Source organism: Tachypleus tridentatus, chromosome 9 (genome assembly GCF_004210375.1).
Source record: "Tachypleus tridentatus isolate NWPU-2018 chromosome 9, ASM421037v1, whole genome shotgun sequence".
Lineage (NCBI taxonomy): Eukaryota > Metazoa > Arthropoda > Merostomata > Xiphosura > Limulidae > Tachypleus > Tachypleus tridentatus.
Window position 1 is genome coordinate 107,728,151 of NC_134833.1, and position 19,637 is coordinate 107,747,787.

Consider the following 19,637-nt stretch of genomic DNA (forward strand, 5'->3'; position numbering starts at 1 on the left):
ATATTTCAGAGATTATCATTTAATCAATAAGTTGTTACTGTTATTAATTGGTTACACTTTTTTCAGTAATTACCTGATACAAAATATTGTGAATTTACAGTACTTCTCAGTAGAGAATACTATACTTATCTTCATCATTTACAAAACGTAGAACATGTTATGAATGCTTTCAGTGTTTACCAGTGGATAGTAATATATTTATCTTTAGTACTTTCAATACATTGTACAACTTTTTATCACTGTTTAACATGCAATATTTGGTTCTTACAATAGAAAGTAATAGAAAATGTTGTTCAATAAATTGCAAAATATAAATCCTATAATTCAATTAACCAAAGGATGTAATGATAAGAAAGAGCAGAATTCACTATAAGCAGCATGTATGAACAAGTTATCAGGCACACTTCAAAGTGTACATGATTAAATTAGGGAGCAGGCAACTGTAAACAGTAGATAAATAGTCAAACCTTTAAAACTAGTCAAAACAAATAAGATATGCTTAGTTACATATGATTACACAAATGAATTGACTAAATAAATAATAAAGTACAATAACTAATAATTCTAATAAGATTAATGAGGTGTGATGCTGAGCTGTAAAATGAGATATAACTTACAATAGGTAGAGAAAGTTAACACAAATTGTTGTCTGTTTTTATAAAAGTAATGTGCTCATTAAAAATAAAAATGAAAATAAAAAGTGAGGGAATCAAGGTGTAGTCATAATTTTGAAAGGGTCATGGCATTCTGTAGGACTTTTAGTGCCATAAAAGTGGCAAATATAACATTGAATTTGCTACACAACTGGACAGAGTTGGTATTCAAAACATGATGGATTTCTCTTTAAAAAACAATTGCCAGTTTATAAGCTCTATCTGTGAAATTATAACGTTAAAATAATAGAATTTTTTTTTGTCATAAAGTATTTGATATGTATATTAAGACACTGAAAATGTATTACTTTGAAATTATGTTTTGTTATGGAAATATCACAAACATAATTATATGAAGCAGTTAATCATTTTTGAGTTTTCAGAATTCCATCTTCAATTACCTGAAGACAAAAATACACAATTGTATCTTTCTTACTGAAAATGGAATTATGAAGATTTTGAAACATTTATTGCATGTTTCATATAATTATGTTGTGTTGTTCTTTATTATTTGGTTATATTTTCCAAAAATTAAAACAATTATTATTGACAGGTTTAGTTTTATTAAAAGTTTTGAAATGAAACTTTTGATCAATGACACTTCTATCTAAGTTTAATTTATATGCACTCTTTGTGGAAAAATAATTCTTTTTCCAGAATGGGTTCTGGTGAATAAGCAAACGTGGCAGTACTGAGAAAACATGAAACAAATGTTGTTATAGAAATATTTATGTTACTAATTCAAAACATTCATTTACCAGAATTGTTAAAGGATTTTGGTATTGTCAATGAAATTTTTTTTTGGTTTTTTTTAATCTTATCTATTGAAAGACAAGTATAAAGATTACTGAAATTTAAAGTTTTCTTCTTTTTTTTATTCAGACCTTTAATTTTTCCTTTATATTCAGTAAAATTACTGATGAATTTTTGAGAAAACTTTATGAATTAATAGAACCATCATTAAATAATGTTGCACTTATATTTGTGTCTTTATCATTGGTGCATGTTGCAGGGACATTCAAAGAAGCACTTTGGTTTTAAAATATATTTTCATTACACAGAATTGACAAAAATAAGTTAGTATTTACATTTAAAAATTGATTATGCAACAGCTTATTAATTCATTTCTTTCCTAGTAAACATCCCTGTCACTGAATATCCAGATGAATTAATAACGGATATAAATACACCCAAGGTGCCAAATGATGAAGATATAATTAGGTAAGATTGTGGATTGTATTAAAAATAATACAGCTATCAGAAATAAAACAAAAGTAAGTAAATTTCTTAGTAAGGTTCAATACTTAACATGAGTATATTGAATTGAGCTACTCTGAAATTTAATTGTAAATTTAAGACAGAATTTGCAAAGATTTCTGAGAACTGAGAACCTAAGTGTTGAATGTGTTATTTCGATGCTCACTGAAAGAAAAAATGTATCATAAATGTGCTAATGCTTAGGAAAATTTCATCTTTTACAGAATTGGGGCTTCTTTCAGTCATACAAACACAAAAAAATATATATTTAGTTAAATTTAACTTCACTAACTGTTTAGTTAGTATGTGAAGAAAACTATGCATGTCCTCATCTAGTTTTAAAGGCTTTACTACTTGTTCAACATTTCAGTTTTAGAACATTTACAAAAACTATTTGTTTTTGTCAGTACTCTTCCTGTATCCACATAAAATTTCATTGCTGTCAAATATTTAATGAGGTAACATATTTCCAATAAGTCTTTTAGAATATTAATCTATGCCTTTAGTAATCTGTGTTAACTTGATTTACTTAAACTTGTAGAACCATAATATCATCATAAGGCAATAATATGCTATCTTTTTTTTGAGGTTGATACTTTATATTAGTTCCTTTTCTACTGAAATATATTTAGAAACTTGAACTGTGCATTTTACAATTAGAACTGCTTAACTATCTGTTAAGGTGTATTTATAAATTTAATTTGTTGTTTTAATATTTTAAGTAATAATATGCTACTATAAGAAAATTAATTTGTGGATTAATATCTATAATGTAAGCTTTCTTGACTCCAAGCGTTTTGGTAGATTAATGTGTAACTTCCTTTAATGACTTGTTCTCCTTCTACAGAGGTAATGCATTAATAGATTAATGATTTAAACATTACAGTAGTTGTCTGGTTTTAAAATGTGGTTTATTGCTTAATCCTTAATTACATGCAGTAGTGAGAGACAGATATTAGGATTTGAGATCATGTTTAAACACATCTCATCAAGTGCATTCTAAAAAGCATATAATTTTTGTGTATTTTTCTGTTATCTAATAAAAGATCTAACAAACTAACAACATTTTAAATTGGGAGCACTTATTTGTCCATCTCTGTAAATTACATATAATTTGATTAAAATTCAAATGAAATTACTTTCTCATTCCACCAGTATATAAATAACCAAAATTATTGTGATGTATATTTAAAAGAAGAAAACTTATGATGTTGAAGTATTCTGTGCTTACATTATTTTGATTCTGGAAACTACATAGGTGTTGATTTCAAAAGTTTTTCTAGTTTTATTGTAAAGACTGGATGTCATAACATTTTTTGAAATGGTTCAGAGTAGTGCATATATTAAAAGTAAATCACATTATTCAGAACCCTTTCACTCAAACTCTAGTTTTTCTTTGAAATATTAGTTTTGGAATTTGAGGTGTAAGTTGCCAAATTTTAATATTAATTGAAACCTATCTTTGTACTTAAGAAAAGATCATCATTTGTTATTTACTACCTTTGTACTTGTGGTGAAGTAAATTGGGCTGGCATTAGTTTGTGTCTGCTATTGTGACATGTTAGACAAGGCCCAGTATTACTTCTTAGCTGCTGTTGCAATAGGGTGTGAAAGAAGTGAGGTTAGTCTTAAGTCTCCAAAATTTGCTTACGAGCTAAATAGTCTTACAATTAAAAGTAAAGGAGGTTTCAGTTCCTGTAGGTCAAAACTAAAACTATTCCAACTAATATTAATTTTGTAATAATGAAAAGTTGGAGTTCTTTCCTGGTATAATACAGGTAAAAGTCTAGAGTTTAATAGTAAATTTGATTTATATAATACTAAAAGACAGTCAGTTTTCTCAGTCTTAGTTTCAACATCACTGAAGGAGAGGTTATATTTAAATGCTGAAAAATAAATTGGAGTGAAAAGGAAGCAGGTTTTTAGTGCTGAAAGGTTTTATAGATAAAGAAGGAGCTATTACAGTGCTGAAAGACCACAGTGCTCTCTCAGCGCTAAGAACATACTAGTGTGAAAGGAACTGTTCTTTTAGCACAAAAGGCACATGGGGAAAATATAACTGATACAGTACTGAGAAAGAACGTAGTAGGAAGAGTTGTGCTACTTGTTAAAGACTACATAGGTTAAGAAGGATTTGAAGTGTTATTCTGAATGGCCACAGATAGAGAAGTTTTTCTTGTGCTAGGAAAGATTAGGGATGATTAGGAGATTGTTCCAAGGCTAAAAGAGCACACCAATTATAAAAAAAGCTCCATATTTATAATGCTGAAAGAATACATTTAAGTATGAATAAATTATGACTAATGCCAAATTTTCATTGTATTTATAAAGCTGTTAATGCTGGATTTTGAACGTTTTACAAATGACAGCTACAGTTTTATCAAGAAAATATTGTATTTACTCATTACTGTTTGCATTTTATTATTGTGTATGTTATGCTCTGAAGAAGGATCTAATATATATGTAAGCCAGTGTGTGTCACGTCACGCTTGATTTCTCATGATTTATTGGAATAGGAGTCATAAAAGCTAAAATGCATTTATCCATATCGATTATAGTTCGATTACTGTCTGGCCGTTACGATTTTATTGATGGAAGTCTTTGAAACCTTGTAAAGTGTAGTGAGTGTTGGTATAAAAACCCTAAAATAAAGATGTAGTTTAGGATCACTTAGTCAAAGGCAAGTGCATAAAATTTATAATGAAATTCAAAGCGTCGATTCAATTTTGAACTTAAATCATTTCTGCAATAAGCTAATTTCTATTATATCACCAACGTGTTTAATAAAAACAAACCTCTTTAAGCAATTGAGAGTAAATTACGAAATCAACAAATATGTTTCCAGTTTTGTTGCCCATACATTTCATTTTATACTTCAGTACATAAACTAATAATAATATTAGGCCATACTTTTGTCCCTTAGCAACATGACGTAAAAATACTATTGGAACGCAAGGTGTACTAAAAGCTGTTAATCTGACTGATTTTTACCAATAATTATTCTTTGAATACGTCACGAATTTAGTTCTTGAATTATTTTTATTTTAATTAGCTCACAGGAATTTATGAACGTCTAACTGTCTCGACTTCACTTTTCTAGAAGCCTTTATTTATTTTTTTTTTTGTTAAGCTTGATTTCCCAATATTTATTTATTTCGGTTAGCAATGAAATGTGAGGCTATAGTATACTGTGGGGTAGGAATGGTAGTACTTGCACCGTCATTTTTGATGTGCTGTAAGCCAGTTAAAAATAATTAGTCTTCCTTCTCGTGCACGTCTCTTGTGTAATAACTTTTGAATTCCTGTTGTCAGTGTGTTACATTTTGTTTTATTATAAATGTATAGGTCTCTGATACTTTAAGACTACAAAATTGCTTAAAAGTATCTATTCTCATACATTTCGTATAATAATTTAAATATTAAATCGGTACAGGAACATTAATTTAAAAGACTCGTTATAATTTTGTTAAAGGGATAGAAGAAAAGTTATTCAGTTTTTGTGAGGCATGCAATTAGTATTAGTTTATCAGCTCGAGACAAATCCAGCCATTTGTTATTTCGGAGTATTATATAAGTCTGGCGATCGTTCATCCATTTACATCCGCAATTTTATGTTTTCAGAATTGTAAACGTGTGTTTGTTGCTATTTTACCTTGTACACATGCTGATGTGTAGGGATACACTTTTCTTTTTGTTTGCGAATTTTTCGTGTTGTCCTAGAAACCCTAACACAAAACAGCTATTTGTGTGAGCGCTCCTTACTTATTCTTAGGTGGGGTGTACACTTAGAACGTGACCTTATAGATGTAAAGATAACAACCTTCATGAGCGAAGGATATAAGAAATTCAAATCAAAACCTTTTCTGTCTTCTCGAGAACTTTGCAGTGACGCACGTAAAGCGCTATAAGCTGATTGGTACGACCAGTGTAACCACATTCACTTTCTGTGTTCCGTATAGAAAAACACGTTGAATGATCGAAAACCTAGATATTAAATATATTGTTTTTATTTCAGAAATATAAGTAGGTCATGATTATTGTATAAAATGAACTTTGAACCATAACCTCTCTTCTTCTTTTCTCTCTACTATGTTTACTTGGATCATTCTAAAAATAAAGAGGCCCGGCGTGGCCAGGTGGTTAAGGCACTCGACTCGTTATCCGAGGGTCGCGGGTTCTAATCCCCGTCACACCAAACATACTCGCCCTTTCAATTATACTATTCGTTGGTAGAGTAGCCCAAAAGCTGGCGGTGGGTGGTGATGACTAGCTGCCTTCCCTCTAGTCTTACACCATTAAATTTGGGACGGCTAGCGCAGATAGCCCTCGAGTAGCTTTGTGCGAAATTCAAAACAAACCAAATCAAACCTAAAAATAAAGAAACATTTGTTAAAATGAACGTTCAGTGATCTTTACTCGGCCCATGTTGTTAAGTCACGGATAACACGCGTTCATATGTTAACCAGTTGTAATATAGAGTTTTTTAATAGTAACTTTAACAGGTTTGTTTAATCTGTAGTAATATGTAAAGGTCGCTAATTGCAGTGCATGTTGTAGTAAAAATGTATTATTTACTCATGGTTTCCTAGTCTTTCATTGATTATGAATCAGAATTATTGCGAATCAGCTAAAAAAATCTTGCAATTAGCGTTGGATTGAACGGTTGTCGTAAAATATCTCGTTATCATGGTTGCTAGTTGAGTATTACGTAAGACAATGTCGGTTTGCTAAAGGGTAGGTGTGGTCACTCATGAATTATCATCATTATCACGAGAGGAAGCTTTACCCTAATTAGGCTTATAATTGTGTAACAAAATTTCAACAGGAATAAGCTTTACCATAATTAGGCTTAGTGTTGTATAACGAAATTTCTACATGAGGAAACTTTGTCGTAGTTACGCCTAAATATTCATAAAAATGCTATCGTCACAGAAAAGTGACTTGTTTCTGTTGTGGGTTCTCACTAAAATTACAGTAAAAATCGCTTACCGTTTATTATGATGTTATTCGTCTGTTTATGTAGAGTGCAGTCAGCTTTGTCCCAACCCACCAATTTCTCTAACGTGTCAGGTCAGTGTATGTCAGTGAGTTACAAAAGATCTTGATAGCCAGTCTTGTTTACAAAACTGTACAAGACTATCGTGTAATACCGACATGTATGCTCAGCCGACAGAATTTCCCTTATTTTGCTAATTTACTTAATTAAGGTCAGCATTTTTGAAGATACCTTTTATTATATGCGATATAATTTCAGTAATCAGCTGTCTAAAACCACAAGTTCATTTACAGTCAGACTGACCTCCACTAATGATAAAAAGAACAGTTTTGAAGACAAGAGTGATTCGTTCTATATTAACACAACAGCAGATTTTGATAGCACAGGTGATTTCAGCAAAAATGAATTCTTAAATGTCCGAAAATATTACCTTAGCAAAAGAAATACTTTGAAAGTATACCGATTTTAAGTTAAGGAATAATTTAATTTTGTTTGTTTGAAGTTAAGCACAAAGTTACTCAGTGGTCTTATCTGTTTTCTGCCCACTACGTGTATCGAAGTCCGATTTCTAACGATGTAAGCCCGTAGACATACTGCTATGTAACTGAGGGGATAACATCTCTACAAAAGGATTGTTTTGACGTAAAATTGACAAAGAAAACAAATCACTTTATAGTTATTTGGATTGCGGAAGTTTTTTTCAGTAATAATAATATTTTAAACTAAAATGTTTAAAATAAGTATAAATCTATAAAGATTTTTGATTTTTTTTTTATGTCCAGATTTGATCAGGTTTAGTTAACCCTTGGTAACTAAAAGAAAAGGACGCGCGCGTTTTCTTATAGCAGTCACATCGGGCTATTTGCTGAGTTCAAAGGGGGGTAGAAGCGTTCTAGTAAAATCAGCAATGCTGCAAGTGGTACATTTTAGACCCACCGTTTTAAGTGCAAAGAGTTAGAGCGTGCGTGTATACAGATTGTGTTGGATATACACTAAACACTGGCCTTTAGAGCTTTGAACAAACAAATAGAGGACGTTTTATTACTTGTGTATTTGATTTTGAATAATATGCAAACAAATGCATCGCTGTTTTAGGGCATGCGAGAATGGGTATCTCTTAACTCAACCTTTTCTCTCCCAGTACAGAATACTTACCACCCGTCTCTTATTAACATTATTATATTTTGTTTTTGCCCTTAGCCCCAGGTCTTTGCTTTGGCCAGCAACTCTCATTTATAAATATTTGCTAATGTTCATGATACATATGCAGTGTGAAAATTACTAATTATCTCAAAAATTATTAATTAATTCCTAAAACCTTTCATATGAATTCTGTACGGGGTTTTCATATCAGTGTATACAGGGTCATTCAATGTATTAAACTTTTGTTTTTCTTCAGCGTCTCTTTACAGTAAGTTTACAGTTAAAATGAATTTCAGAACTATTATTTTCAACACTTGACTTTTACTTTATTTGGTGCTTAGAATGTTATGAGTTATGATTTATTTTGTTATATAATACTTCATATAATATGCACCGCCCAATACAGTTTTTTTGATAAAAGGTTTTCGAAGGCTTTACCGTGTTTTAGTCTCAGTTTTAGAAAAAAAAATCACCTTTAAAAACTATAACAGTAATTTATTTACTTGACGATGTTTTAAGTAATCAGAAACAAGCTTGTCGGTTAATGACAGTTACGTTTGGAAACTTTCCTGTAATTTATATATGTAATACACCTACATTAAAGAAAGAAGAAAGGTTTCGTAACTGTTATACACCATTAGCAGTGTGTGGATACATCAGTACGGTGACTAAGCTACATAGCTTCAAGTGATCGGAACTTTGTCGTCAGGAAAATGGAGAACAAAACGGCTTACACTCACTAGAAGTACATTTCTGTCATAGTGAGAATAGAATTAGCTTTTTCACAAAATTTTTCAGCCTTATTATTATCTCTGCTGTACATAGGTAGGTATTTGATGTCAGATTTTTTAAGTGTGTTTCCCTTAAGACCGTGTGCTTACTTTTAAAAATAACACAGGCCTGCGAATTTAAATTTCATAAAAGTCGTTCAGGTTTTAATAGTGAAATTTTGATATTTCAGCTTCTATATATTTTGAAAATAATTTTCAATTTTTGTTTCGCGCTTGGATTTTTTTATAAATCGGGAAGAAAAAAACCCTAGATCAAATTGCTATTTCGTTTGCCACAATGAACATTTTGTATTATGTTTGTTATTCTTGGGGTCAAGAATGATTGATAAGACTCTTACTTCGCGATTGGTCTAGAGAAGTCTATAGCCAGTGGTTACTAACAAACATAATACAGTGTGATCCGACTTCAATGAAAATGATTCACTTATGTAAAAGTACATATGACGTTTGCAAAAACCTTGCAGTTGATGGAGAAAAATAGATATTTTCGGATTTAACGTACAGGAATAACATTAGAACATATAAACATTTCAATACAATAAAACCTTCGACATTATACGTCAATCTGCTTCTTGCTGCCTTTTGTGTATATAACGTTTAAGTCTGTTGACTGTTACAGAGAACCAAGGAAAATTACCTTACATAAAGGTGCGACGGGCCTGGGATTTAATATTGTTGGAGGAGAAGAAGACGAAGGAATATTTATTTCTTTTATCCTACCAGGCGGCGCTGCTGATATCAGTGGTGAGCTCATACGAGGTGATCAAATATTGTCGGTAAGTGTACGTTTGTTTTTATGCACAAAGTTAAGTATACATTGGATTATTTGTGCTGTGCCCACCACCAGAATTGAAAACCGATTTTTAGGGTTATAAACTCTCAAGCTTACCGCTGAGTCATTGGGGGACTGTCGGTAGGTGGATGATGGGGATGTTTTATAAATTACCGTTCTTTAGTTTTTGTTAATAACCAAAATTTACTTTTACAAACATATGTGTAGAGCCATTCAATACAATGGACTTCATTTCTTTCAGCAACGGAGTTTTAGTAACTTAACAAAACTAAGCATTTACTTGTTTTTGAAATTAAAACAACTTTACCTGCTTTATTTGAAGTGAGAAATAAAATATGAATACAAAATACCAAATGAAAAATAATTATTATAGATGGCGTATTTATTGGTAACAAATATGAAAGTTGATATCGTTTTAAATATTGAGAGAATAACCATTTTGCAGTTTTGCCTTCCAACCACCAATTCCCTAGAACATCCGCACGTTTTTGCCACAGTTACCAAAGTCGTAAGGTTGGATTATAGAGAGTGATCACCACTAGACACTAGGCATTTCTTGAACAGGATTACTCTTTGAGAAGACTGTTATATAGTTCTCAGTTTCTGTAATTATGAACCAGTTAGAAAATTAGCAGATGGAACAGTGGTAAGGATCAGATGGGTTATACCGCTTTTGTCTTTGTGAAATATATTTAACACAATCATCTGCGTTCGATAATCACAAAATGGTATGCAACTTGTACGAACATCTGATTTGAAGTTATAAGAAATGTTGCAACGGCTTATAACAAAAAGAGGGGTTGTTAATACCAGTATGTCATATTAAAATATACCTTGTCGTAGGGGAATGAAATAGCATACTGTTAAAGTGCTAAATATACTGGTAAAGTTTTGTTAGTTGAAAATGTCACTGATCAACTGATCAGTACAGAAAAATTATTGACTTGTTACTAGGATGTTTCAACACACCTGTTAGACTGAAAGCTCCCACTTTTCACCAGATGAAGTGCTATACAATACATAGTTGTATTTTTACATATTTTAAGCAAAAATCGTGAGGTTCATTTGTACGAAAAGCATTATTTTTGTAATTCCAGCCTTGAAAGACAAGGCATATCTAGTGTCACCTCATTTTGCTCACCAGGTGTTACTGTTTTACCATGGGATCCATAGAGTCGCTCGGATTTTTAGGCATACTGTATTGGACCTTTCCCCACGCTTTATCCACGTACATACAATGAAACTTGTGCGCATGTTTTTTTTGCAGACAAAATCCCTTATTTGTGACGTTGCTGGAACTAATTCCAAAATCTGAGGTTATATGCTTTAGAACAGGTACTTCCAGAGCCTTAAAAAGACAGAGCTTATTAGTATACGTACTTTTTTTCTAGCATAAATACAGAAACAAAAACAACGGGAAGGTCGTGGGCATAGAATCTTACAAACTTGTTGTAATTTTACACCACAACATGTTTATGAATATATTCTGACTAGTGATGGCTTGTCTAAAATTTTTTTTTAACTTAGGTCAGTGGAGTAGATTTAAGGCACGCGACACACGAGGAGGCAGCGTTAGCGTTGAAGGGGGCGGGACAGTCTGTCAGCATGATAGTGCAATATAGACCAGAGGGTAAGTGAAAGCTTGGACTGTAATATTTGGTATGGTTAATAGTACTGTGATAACCACCTTTGTTTTTCCCGCTAGTGTCAGCATTCTCTTTCTGTTTTTGTATATGTATTTTACAAAGTATTGACAATGTATTTTATCATTCATGTATTTATTTTTTTGTTTAAAACACCTTCACGTTTACCATTTGTTTATGAAAATGTTTCATTATAAACATTAGTCCTCAGTGGGTCACTGGTAAGTTTGTGGTGTTTTAGTAGCCTTAAACATTAGTCCCCAGGGCACGATTTCCGTTGGTAAAAAGAACACAAAGCCAGTTGTACAGCTTTAGGTTAAAAACCAAAAGTCTTAATGCTATGTTACCTTCAGGGTTTTCACTGTGATTCATCTAGCACGACTTAAAACACGAAAGTAAACTTTGATTATATTTTTAACATTTCAAGCCGTTGGTGCGATAAGAGTAACAGCCACTTCCCAGCGTCCTGTCTGACAAAAGTAGTCTAAGAATTGTCGGTGGGTGGTGCTCTTCCTCTGTCTTCCTTCCTTGTTTATCACTTCAAAATTAGTGGCGACTAGCGCAGACAGCCTTCGAGTATCTTCGCGCTTAATCCAATAAATAAACAAAAACAGGATGACTAATTATTATTTTGATGTAAAACTGATTTGGCGCACGTTCCCTCGTGTAACGTAGCAAGGTTGTCGAAATTGTAATCAAAAAGCGATCCGACCTTGTTCTCGGTCAAGATAAGAAACTGTAAGAATAAATATAAAACAAAAGTGTATGTATTAAAAATGTTGTAATCAGGTGAATCTTCCGATGAAAGTAAACTATCAACAACCTAGAGTGAAGCTAAAAACCAACCTGGTAACGAGTATAGCTAACTAAATAAACCTTTCTGGCGTTTCTGTACGAGTGAGTGTAGCCAAATAAATATACTTTTCTTACGTTTTTATCCGATTATAGCTAATTGAATGTATTTTTCTTACGTTCTTATTTATGAAGATTAGAATGCATAGTATCAGTAGTTGCGTACCCTCGCTGTTAACAATATATTCAGCTGTAACCTAAACTTAATGTTTACTGTAAATTGAGGTTTGGAAGCATATTCCCGCTATATATAGTAAGCTTTTGCCGATTGGAAACTGGCATGGTTCTATGTGCCGTTGGATCGAAGAAATTATAATAATAATAATAAAAAAACTTGCTATGGCGTCAACACGTTTTTGTCTTATATTGCAAACTGTTTATCTGTCCGAACATTCGTCTGTCTGTCTCAACGTTTGGAAACTTGCGCACGCAGGCCAAACTTAACATTAACTTTTTAAATGGCTGAAGAATAGAGATAAGTAATGTTAATTCCAAACTTTATGTAGCAAGTAGGTTATTTTACACTAAACTCTTAGGAAATAATCACACTATTATTTACTGTTCAAAATGTGACTTAACTTATAGAGTAACCATATAGACCTACCGTATGTTATTGTAGAATGGCTCTTAGCATCACTGAAATGCTCAACAGCTACTATTTGTTGGTGGGTGATACAAATAGCTCAGATCTTTGACTCTGAGTGAAACCAAAAGTGCAATACAGGTAACCTTTATAAAGTCCGTGAAGTAAGTTAAATTGATGGATTGACTTTAACTTTTCTCGTCACAGAAGACGGGTTCTTTCACTAGTGCTGGATAAGAGATAATTTCTAGTTCGAATATCAGTGATATAAATCTTTCATCACACTACTTGAGAATGTAAGCTACATTCTTGTGATCATAGTTCGTAAACTGAAACAGTTGGACCTTGGAAGTTTGTAATTACAGGGATGCCATTTCAGGTGGACGGGAATCCTTTACAGTAAATAAGTAATCAATGAAGTTTTGTGTTGTGAAATAATGGATCTCCTTAACGTATGTAGAATTCATACAAATAACTTGTTACTGACCATTATCTTTGCGTTCTAACGTGAGCAAAGCAGTGTAAAAGACGTGGTAAACAAATAACTCATTTTTTATTCCATAAGACGAGGTATATTTGGTTTCTTACACATTATAATACAAGTAATTCGAAGTGATGCAATATATATATAGACAGGTTGCTTATATTAAAATATTATATTTATACAGCTCAGTGTTTGCAACGTAATTCATTGCAAGCATTTACTTGTGTGATTTAACTACGACTTTCAATAGACATCTGCTAAATTTTTTAAAGACACATTTTATATAAATTTAACATTAAAATTGGCAAAAAATCCATTACAGTGAACTATTTAATTGGACTATCGTTAAAAATTTTTGTTTAACAATAATTAAGGTTGGGTGATTTCAAGAGGCGTGCCTTAAGACTGCTATACATAAGACAATAAGGACGTATACATTGAACTCCGTTCATTAGAAAGTTGTTAAGGTTCGACAGTGTGTAGGAAGAGATAACAATCATCAGACTCACTTCTTCAGAGCCAAGTTACACAGAAATGAGTAATTTGTCTGCTTTCGAATAATTTATCCCTCAGTGATAAAAAATATATGGTACTTAAGGACGCTACGAAACTCGCTCGGCCACAGTTCCAGTTCTTCACTTTTATTATTATTATTGTTTTAAATTATAATTTGTTAAAATTCAACAGGCAACATTTAGCGTAAGTTGATATTCACATTTAACACGTATAAAAAAATCACCCAATAAAAACAGATGTGTTTGTTTACGTTTTAAGTATAGTACGGTAGTAACGGGGTTGGAAGCCAAGAACGTAACCAAAGACATACAGTATCATATGTTCTTCGGAAGGAAAGTGGTGAATTAACAATACTAATATCCGGCGTTCGATTCCACGTGGTGTGCACAACAGATAGCTTAACGTGCCTTTGCTTTAAAACCAATTTTCATTGTTATGTGTATAACGTTGCTCTTTTAAGGCTGCCATCTACCGAGAGAATAATATTGGTATTAATCTGATCTCAAATAAGGAATTACAGAAAAGTGAATGAAGAATTGTATTTTAAAGATTACCATTTTCTCAGGGATTTGTATTTCTCTGATAAACTGTAAATGTTTCTGTGTTGATAACTTAAGCCCCTTTTTCAGGTATGAATGAAATCTTGATATTTTGCGTGCCACTGATATTTAGGAAATAATTTGTAATTTTTATTATATATACTACGGTTGTACACATATCAAATGATACGTGCATCCAATTTCCTTAAGTTTTCCCTTTAATACACTTCCGTCGACTTTCTCCATTGAAATATGTGGAGGATATAGAATCAAGAACTCTTAGTTATGGTAGTTGATTAAAAGAGGTTCCGTTTATGTTAAAATAATCCAAAGAAAAGCGAATAATGTAGACTGTTCAGTTCATACTCTACAGGTCAAGTTTCAGCTTTAACAGTGTATTTCTAGCTTTGTAAAGAGCTATTTTATTAAAAAATAATGTAACATTATCGAAAAAGTTAAAATAAGTCACTCCCTTAGCGCCACTTTATTGACTGGACATGCGCTTTACAACTCGTTGGGCGTGTGTGCATCGATCCGTAAAGACTTCGGCGTGTGATGCTTATGTTTGCGAGGACATCGCTGTAGGATTTCTAGTAGTTGAAGTCACGTTAATTCGTATGGTTGTATGGGTCAAGGAACCGCCTACGTTTCTTACCCTTCCACGGCAGTGGAACGCTGAGAGAATTGCACCTAGCTAGAACGTCTTTACTGACGGTAATGAAGCACTTTCAATAGGTAGCAACGATTATTGTATTTGTAGCATAGTATTTTAGTCTTGTATTCTAGGTAGAGTATTAAATTACTGTGGAAATATTCACGGTGTTTCACCGTTTGTCAGCCATTACTATTTCATTAAATATTAATTTATTTACGTTATTATGTTACGGATTATTATAGGAAAAAGTGCACAGATAGTACATTTGTCTCATGGCCACTTTAGAAGTACTTAATTTAAAGTCAAATCATAATAAGTGGTGCTACCACTTGTAGGCTTAATCCTTGTTTGGTTTTATGAGCGTGAATAATTTAGTATGCTGTCTTCATGTATAGATGGCGCTTTCGCGGCGGTGTAGTTGAGAAAGAGCAATCAGTCGTGGGTGCAGACCATGTTTATCGATTTTTTGACTACAGCGCTTAGGAACTGACAGCAATATCCATAAACTCTTGAATTTTTGTGATGCAGCGTCGGACTAGTGCGATGCAAGTACTCGACAGCTTGTAAATAGGTAGTATAAGCCATTAGTTTTTAAAACCGTGTTTCCTATAACTATCATCATTCAGGATTTCCTTTTGATGCATAAAAGGAGTGGATTATTTTGTGAACGATCTAAATAAATAGGTAAAAGGCAAAAGGAGTGTTGCACACAATAATTATTCTTTAAAAAAAGGCTAACGTTATGTGTTAGTTCTTGTCCGATTTTCTTTTACTTTGAAAGATAGATGGGAGTGCACTTGGAAGTATTGAATGACAACATTCTAAAATATATACATATATATAGAGAGATAAAGAGCGCCCATATGTTTTGCTGGTGGAACCAGATTTGTATGGGTGGCCCTTGTTTCTAGTAAGTGACAAGCAGTGTGTGCTGTGCTACTGATCAGCCATGTTTCTCACCTGTATATTTTCTTTCTCGTAAGCCAAATGCTTTCGAAAATGAAAACAAATCGTAGTAAAAACGATAGTCCGGAAGTAACAAACAAACAATTCGTTGAAATTAGGAAAATCAGTATATCATTAAAAAAAATACGTGTTTCAAACTTATTTAATAATTATAGTTTAGACATTCAGTAGCGAAAAGATATATATATATATATCTAATCCTAGGGAAAATCTAGGATTAAATGAAAGGAATAGTTTTCATAACCGTGAATCAGTTTCGCGTATTGTCGTCATGTGCTAAAAATATTGTTTATTAATTATAAAACAAAAGAACTATTTCATTACATGTTTTAGCATTTTTCGCATTGAATGCAGCGAAGTAACGTGTTTTTATGTGAGGTTTGAATGTTATAATCAAAAATGAAATGTATTTAGGTGAGTAACTTCTGAGCTCCTGTTTTGACACATTTGTATGTGTATTTATGCATATGCTAGTTCATTCTAGTGATTTTAAACATTACTTTTCTAAATGAATCTTTAAAGATATTCGGAAAAAGCAAAAAGGGTTAAAATAGACAGAAATAATATTTCATCTTACAGAAATAAGTGCATTTATGAAATATTAAAAAAAAAACTAGAACTACATATAGGATTGTTAAATGACAACCTACATAGATCGTAAAATAACAAAAATAAGCAAAGAAAGAAAACTTTATACAAATTGTCATTTACCAGAGTCAATTATTGGTGAAGCCGTGCCTTTTATGTTTGTATCCGTCTCGAGCGTTTCTGGAACTGATTACATACGCCGTATCACAAGTTTTGTAATGTCCTTTGCATTTTACAGTTGGTGCTAATTGAGCTCTTTATGTTCATGGACGTACACAGAATTTTTTTCTGTGGGCGTGTCAAAATCAATGAACACATTCAGGATTCAGAGTTTTTCCATTACAGTCAAGAGAATAGGCAAGCTCCCACAGTCAGTTTTGATGGGTTTAATATTTGTAAGGTTAGGTGAAGCCAAACAGCAGACTTCCAGCTATATATACTCTATAAAAGTAAATTTTGATTTGTTTGTTTAGGTTCCTAACCCTGCAGAGTAATTTCAACTTATATAAAACAACTGCTTATATGAATACAGTAATTTGAGGTTTACATAAGGTACAATATTTCAATGGCATTTATTTTTAATGTGTGGTAAGAACGACAAGACTACATCATTCTCTTTGGTAATCTGCTGCCACTGTTACCAGAAGGGGCAATAGGGTGATCCCCTAAGGGTTGTCGGTAAAATCACATCAGTCTCTTTAATTACTGTTTAAAAAAATTAATTGGGAATTGTTTGGGATAGAAATTGAGTTGAACAAGCGGAAGCAAACACAAAGAAGGCAAAACAAAAGGTCCAGGCTGGTGTACCAGAAATCTCTTAACATTTCATTTGACGGCCCTTTCGTAGGGTTAGATACTGGCGGGGATCTGTAAATCCAATGCCTAGAAATTTGCTGCGGGGTAGGGGTTGGTGTGGAAGGTCTAGAAGCCGCTGTAGTAGCGACGGTTTTCAGTATTTAAATATAGGGTAAGTATATGGGGGAGGGACTAAAAATCACTGTGGTGGCGACGTTTTTTAATATTAAGCTACAGGGTAAGTGTACTTGAGGAGGAGGAGACTGAAAGTCACCGTGGTAGTGACGTTTTTCAATACTAAGCTACAGGGTAAGTGTACTTGAGGAGGAGGAGACTGAAAGTCACCGTGGTAGTGACGTTTTTCAATACTAAGCTACAGGGTAAGTGTACTTGAGGAGGAGGAGACTGAAAGTCACCGTGGTAGTGACGTTTTTCAATATTAAGCTACAGGGTAGTGTACTTGAGGAGGAGGAGGAGACTGAAAGTCACCGTGGTAGTGACGTTTTTCAATATTAAGCTACACGGTAAGTATATGGGGTAGGGGACTGTAAGCCGCCGTGGTAACGATGATTATCAATATTAAGCTACACGGTAAGTATATGGGGGAAGGGACTGTAAGCCGCCGTGGTAACGATGATTATCAATATTTAGCTACGCGGTGAGTATACAGTGATCTCAAGTAAAGCTGCTGAGAAAACTGGCGACTTTTATCAGTGTAAAATAGTGAAGTGAATAAAAACTTGAAAATTTACGTACTTGTGCTGAATGAATACAGAAAGAATTATGTGTCTCAATTTCAACAGACAGTGTCACCTTGGGGACACTCGTTTGCATTGTTGGAAGAATGAGTTAATGTGGGGGGGGGGCATCATGTAGCATTTGATACGCTAGAAAATCGGAGTTAATCATTTCACTTGATCAGTTAAGAGTTGTTAGATTCACGGTTATTATCACTAGCAGTAGCAGATGCATTCTTTTGTGACTAATAACAACTTATCAGAGAAACCGTGTTGATAACGAAGCTTCGTACATACGGATTTTCATGCTTTCATTGAAATCTAGAGACATTTTTATTCTTAAGAATTGTCTTGCGCAGTTACCACGATGCATTTAAATGCCCAAGTAGTAATTGTGAGACATCAGATGGCCAGCTTTTTTTGCATATGAATAAATGAAGTCGTCTACAAAAGCATCGGAAGGACCTAATAAAGTGACTATCCACTAGGATATCAATTATGAACTGAAGCGGTGCAGTTTGTTGTCGCTTTCCTTCGTATAATGTGCGCTCTCGTGCATATAATTTTATTATTATGTATATATGTGTTTTATTACTTGTAAAAAAAAATAAGTTGATTTTACTTCAAGGAAAGTTAATAAAAATAAATGTTAGGGCTTGTTACGTGCAAAGTAAGATCTAATCAGTAAAGTTCTGCATATATTCATCTTTTTTAAAAAATAAGTAATTTCAATTATGTATTTGTTTTAACGTAATTTTTATCAATTAATTATTTTGTGTGCTTCATATATGTCACTGAGTTTAGTCCACTTACGCATAAGAAGTTTAAAATTTCAAGTCGAGTGTAATATGAGTGAGTTAGTTTCATTACTATCGTTCGTAATATTAAATCCTTAAACATCTATCTTGTATGTACATTTTTATAACTTATCTTTTACCTTGGAGCGCTCTAAAACTAATAGTAAATCTTTATTATTCTCAGTATACACATGTACGACCACTTTTGTTGAGTCAGTTTTCTTGGTGAACTCAAATTTGCCTATGGCCCGGCATGGTCAGGTGGTTAGGGCGCTCGACTTCTAATCCGAGGGTCGCGGGTTCGAATCCTTGTTCCCCCGAACATGCTCTCCCTTTGAGATGCGGAAGCGTTATAATGTTACAATCAATCTCACTTTTTATTGGACAAAGAGTAGACTAACAGTTGAGACAGGTGATGATGACTGGCTGCCTTTCCTCTAGTTTTACATTGCTAAATTAAGAACGATTAGCGCAGATAGCCCTCGTTTAGTTGTGCGCGAAATTCGAAACAAATTAACTTTAATTTTCTGCTTAAAACCTTTTTTATTTCTATAAAAACATTTCAATTTTTGGCCATAATAAAGCAAACTGGCATTAACTTCGTCAGTAATTAGATTTGCGTATGCTTTAGTTTCTTAGGACGTAAGGTAATCCGTATTTTGTACTTGTTTTTTTCTCATACGTCTCTTTTAAATGTTTGACATAATATTTAATTTTTCAATTTCTTGTAACGCTTTGTTTTTAAGTGTCGCGCAAAACTACTGGGGGGCTATCTGTACTAGCCGTCCCTAGTTTAGCAGTTTAAGAGTAGAGGGAAGGCAACTAGTCATCGCCACCCTCTCAAGTGTT

The 19,637-nt window shown here is 33.0% G+C and overlaps 1 protein-coding gene across 12 annotated transcripts in view; it reads left to right on the plus strand.

Moving 5' to 3' along the window:
- Nucleotides 1–19,637, plus strand: part of LOC143226005 (disks large homolog 1-like) — a 169,568-nt gene that overhangs the window by 116,463 nt on the left and 33,468 nt on the right. For all 12 annotated transcript variants that reach the window (XM_076456346.1, XM_076456341.1, XM_076456342.1 and 9 more), the window contains 3 exons: nucleotides 1,790–1,874; nucleotides 9,460–9,616; nucleotides 11,161–11,263. In XM_076456346.1, coding sequence (XP_076312461.1) covers nucleotides 1,790–1,874; nucleotides 9,460–9,616; nucleotides 11,161–11,263 — 345 coding nt within the window. The remainder of the gene's footprint in view (nucleotides 1–1,789; nucleotides 1,875–9,459; nucleotides 9,617–11,160; nucleotides 11,264–19,637) is intronic.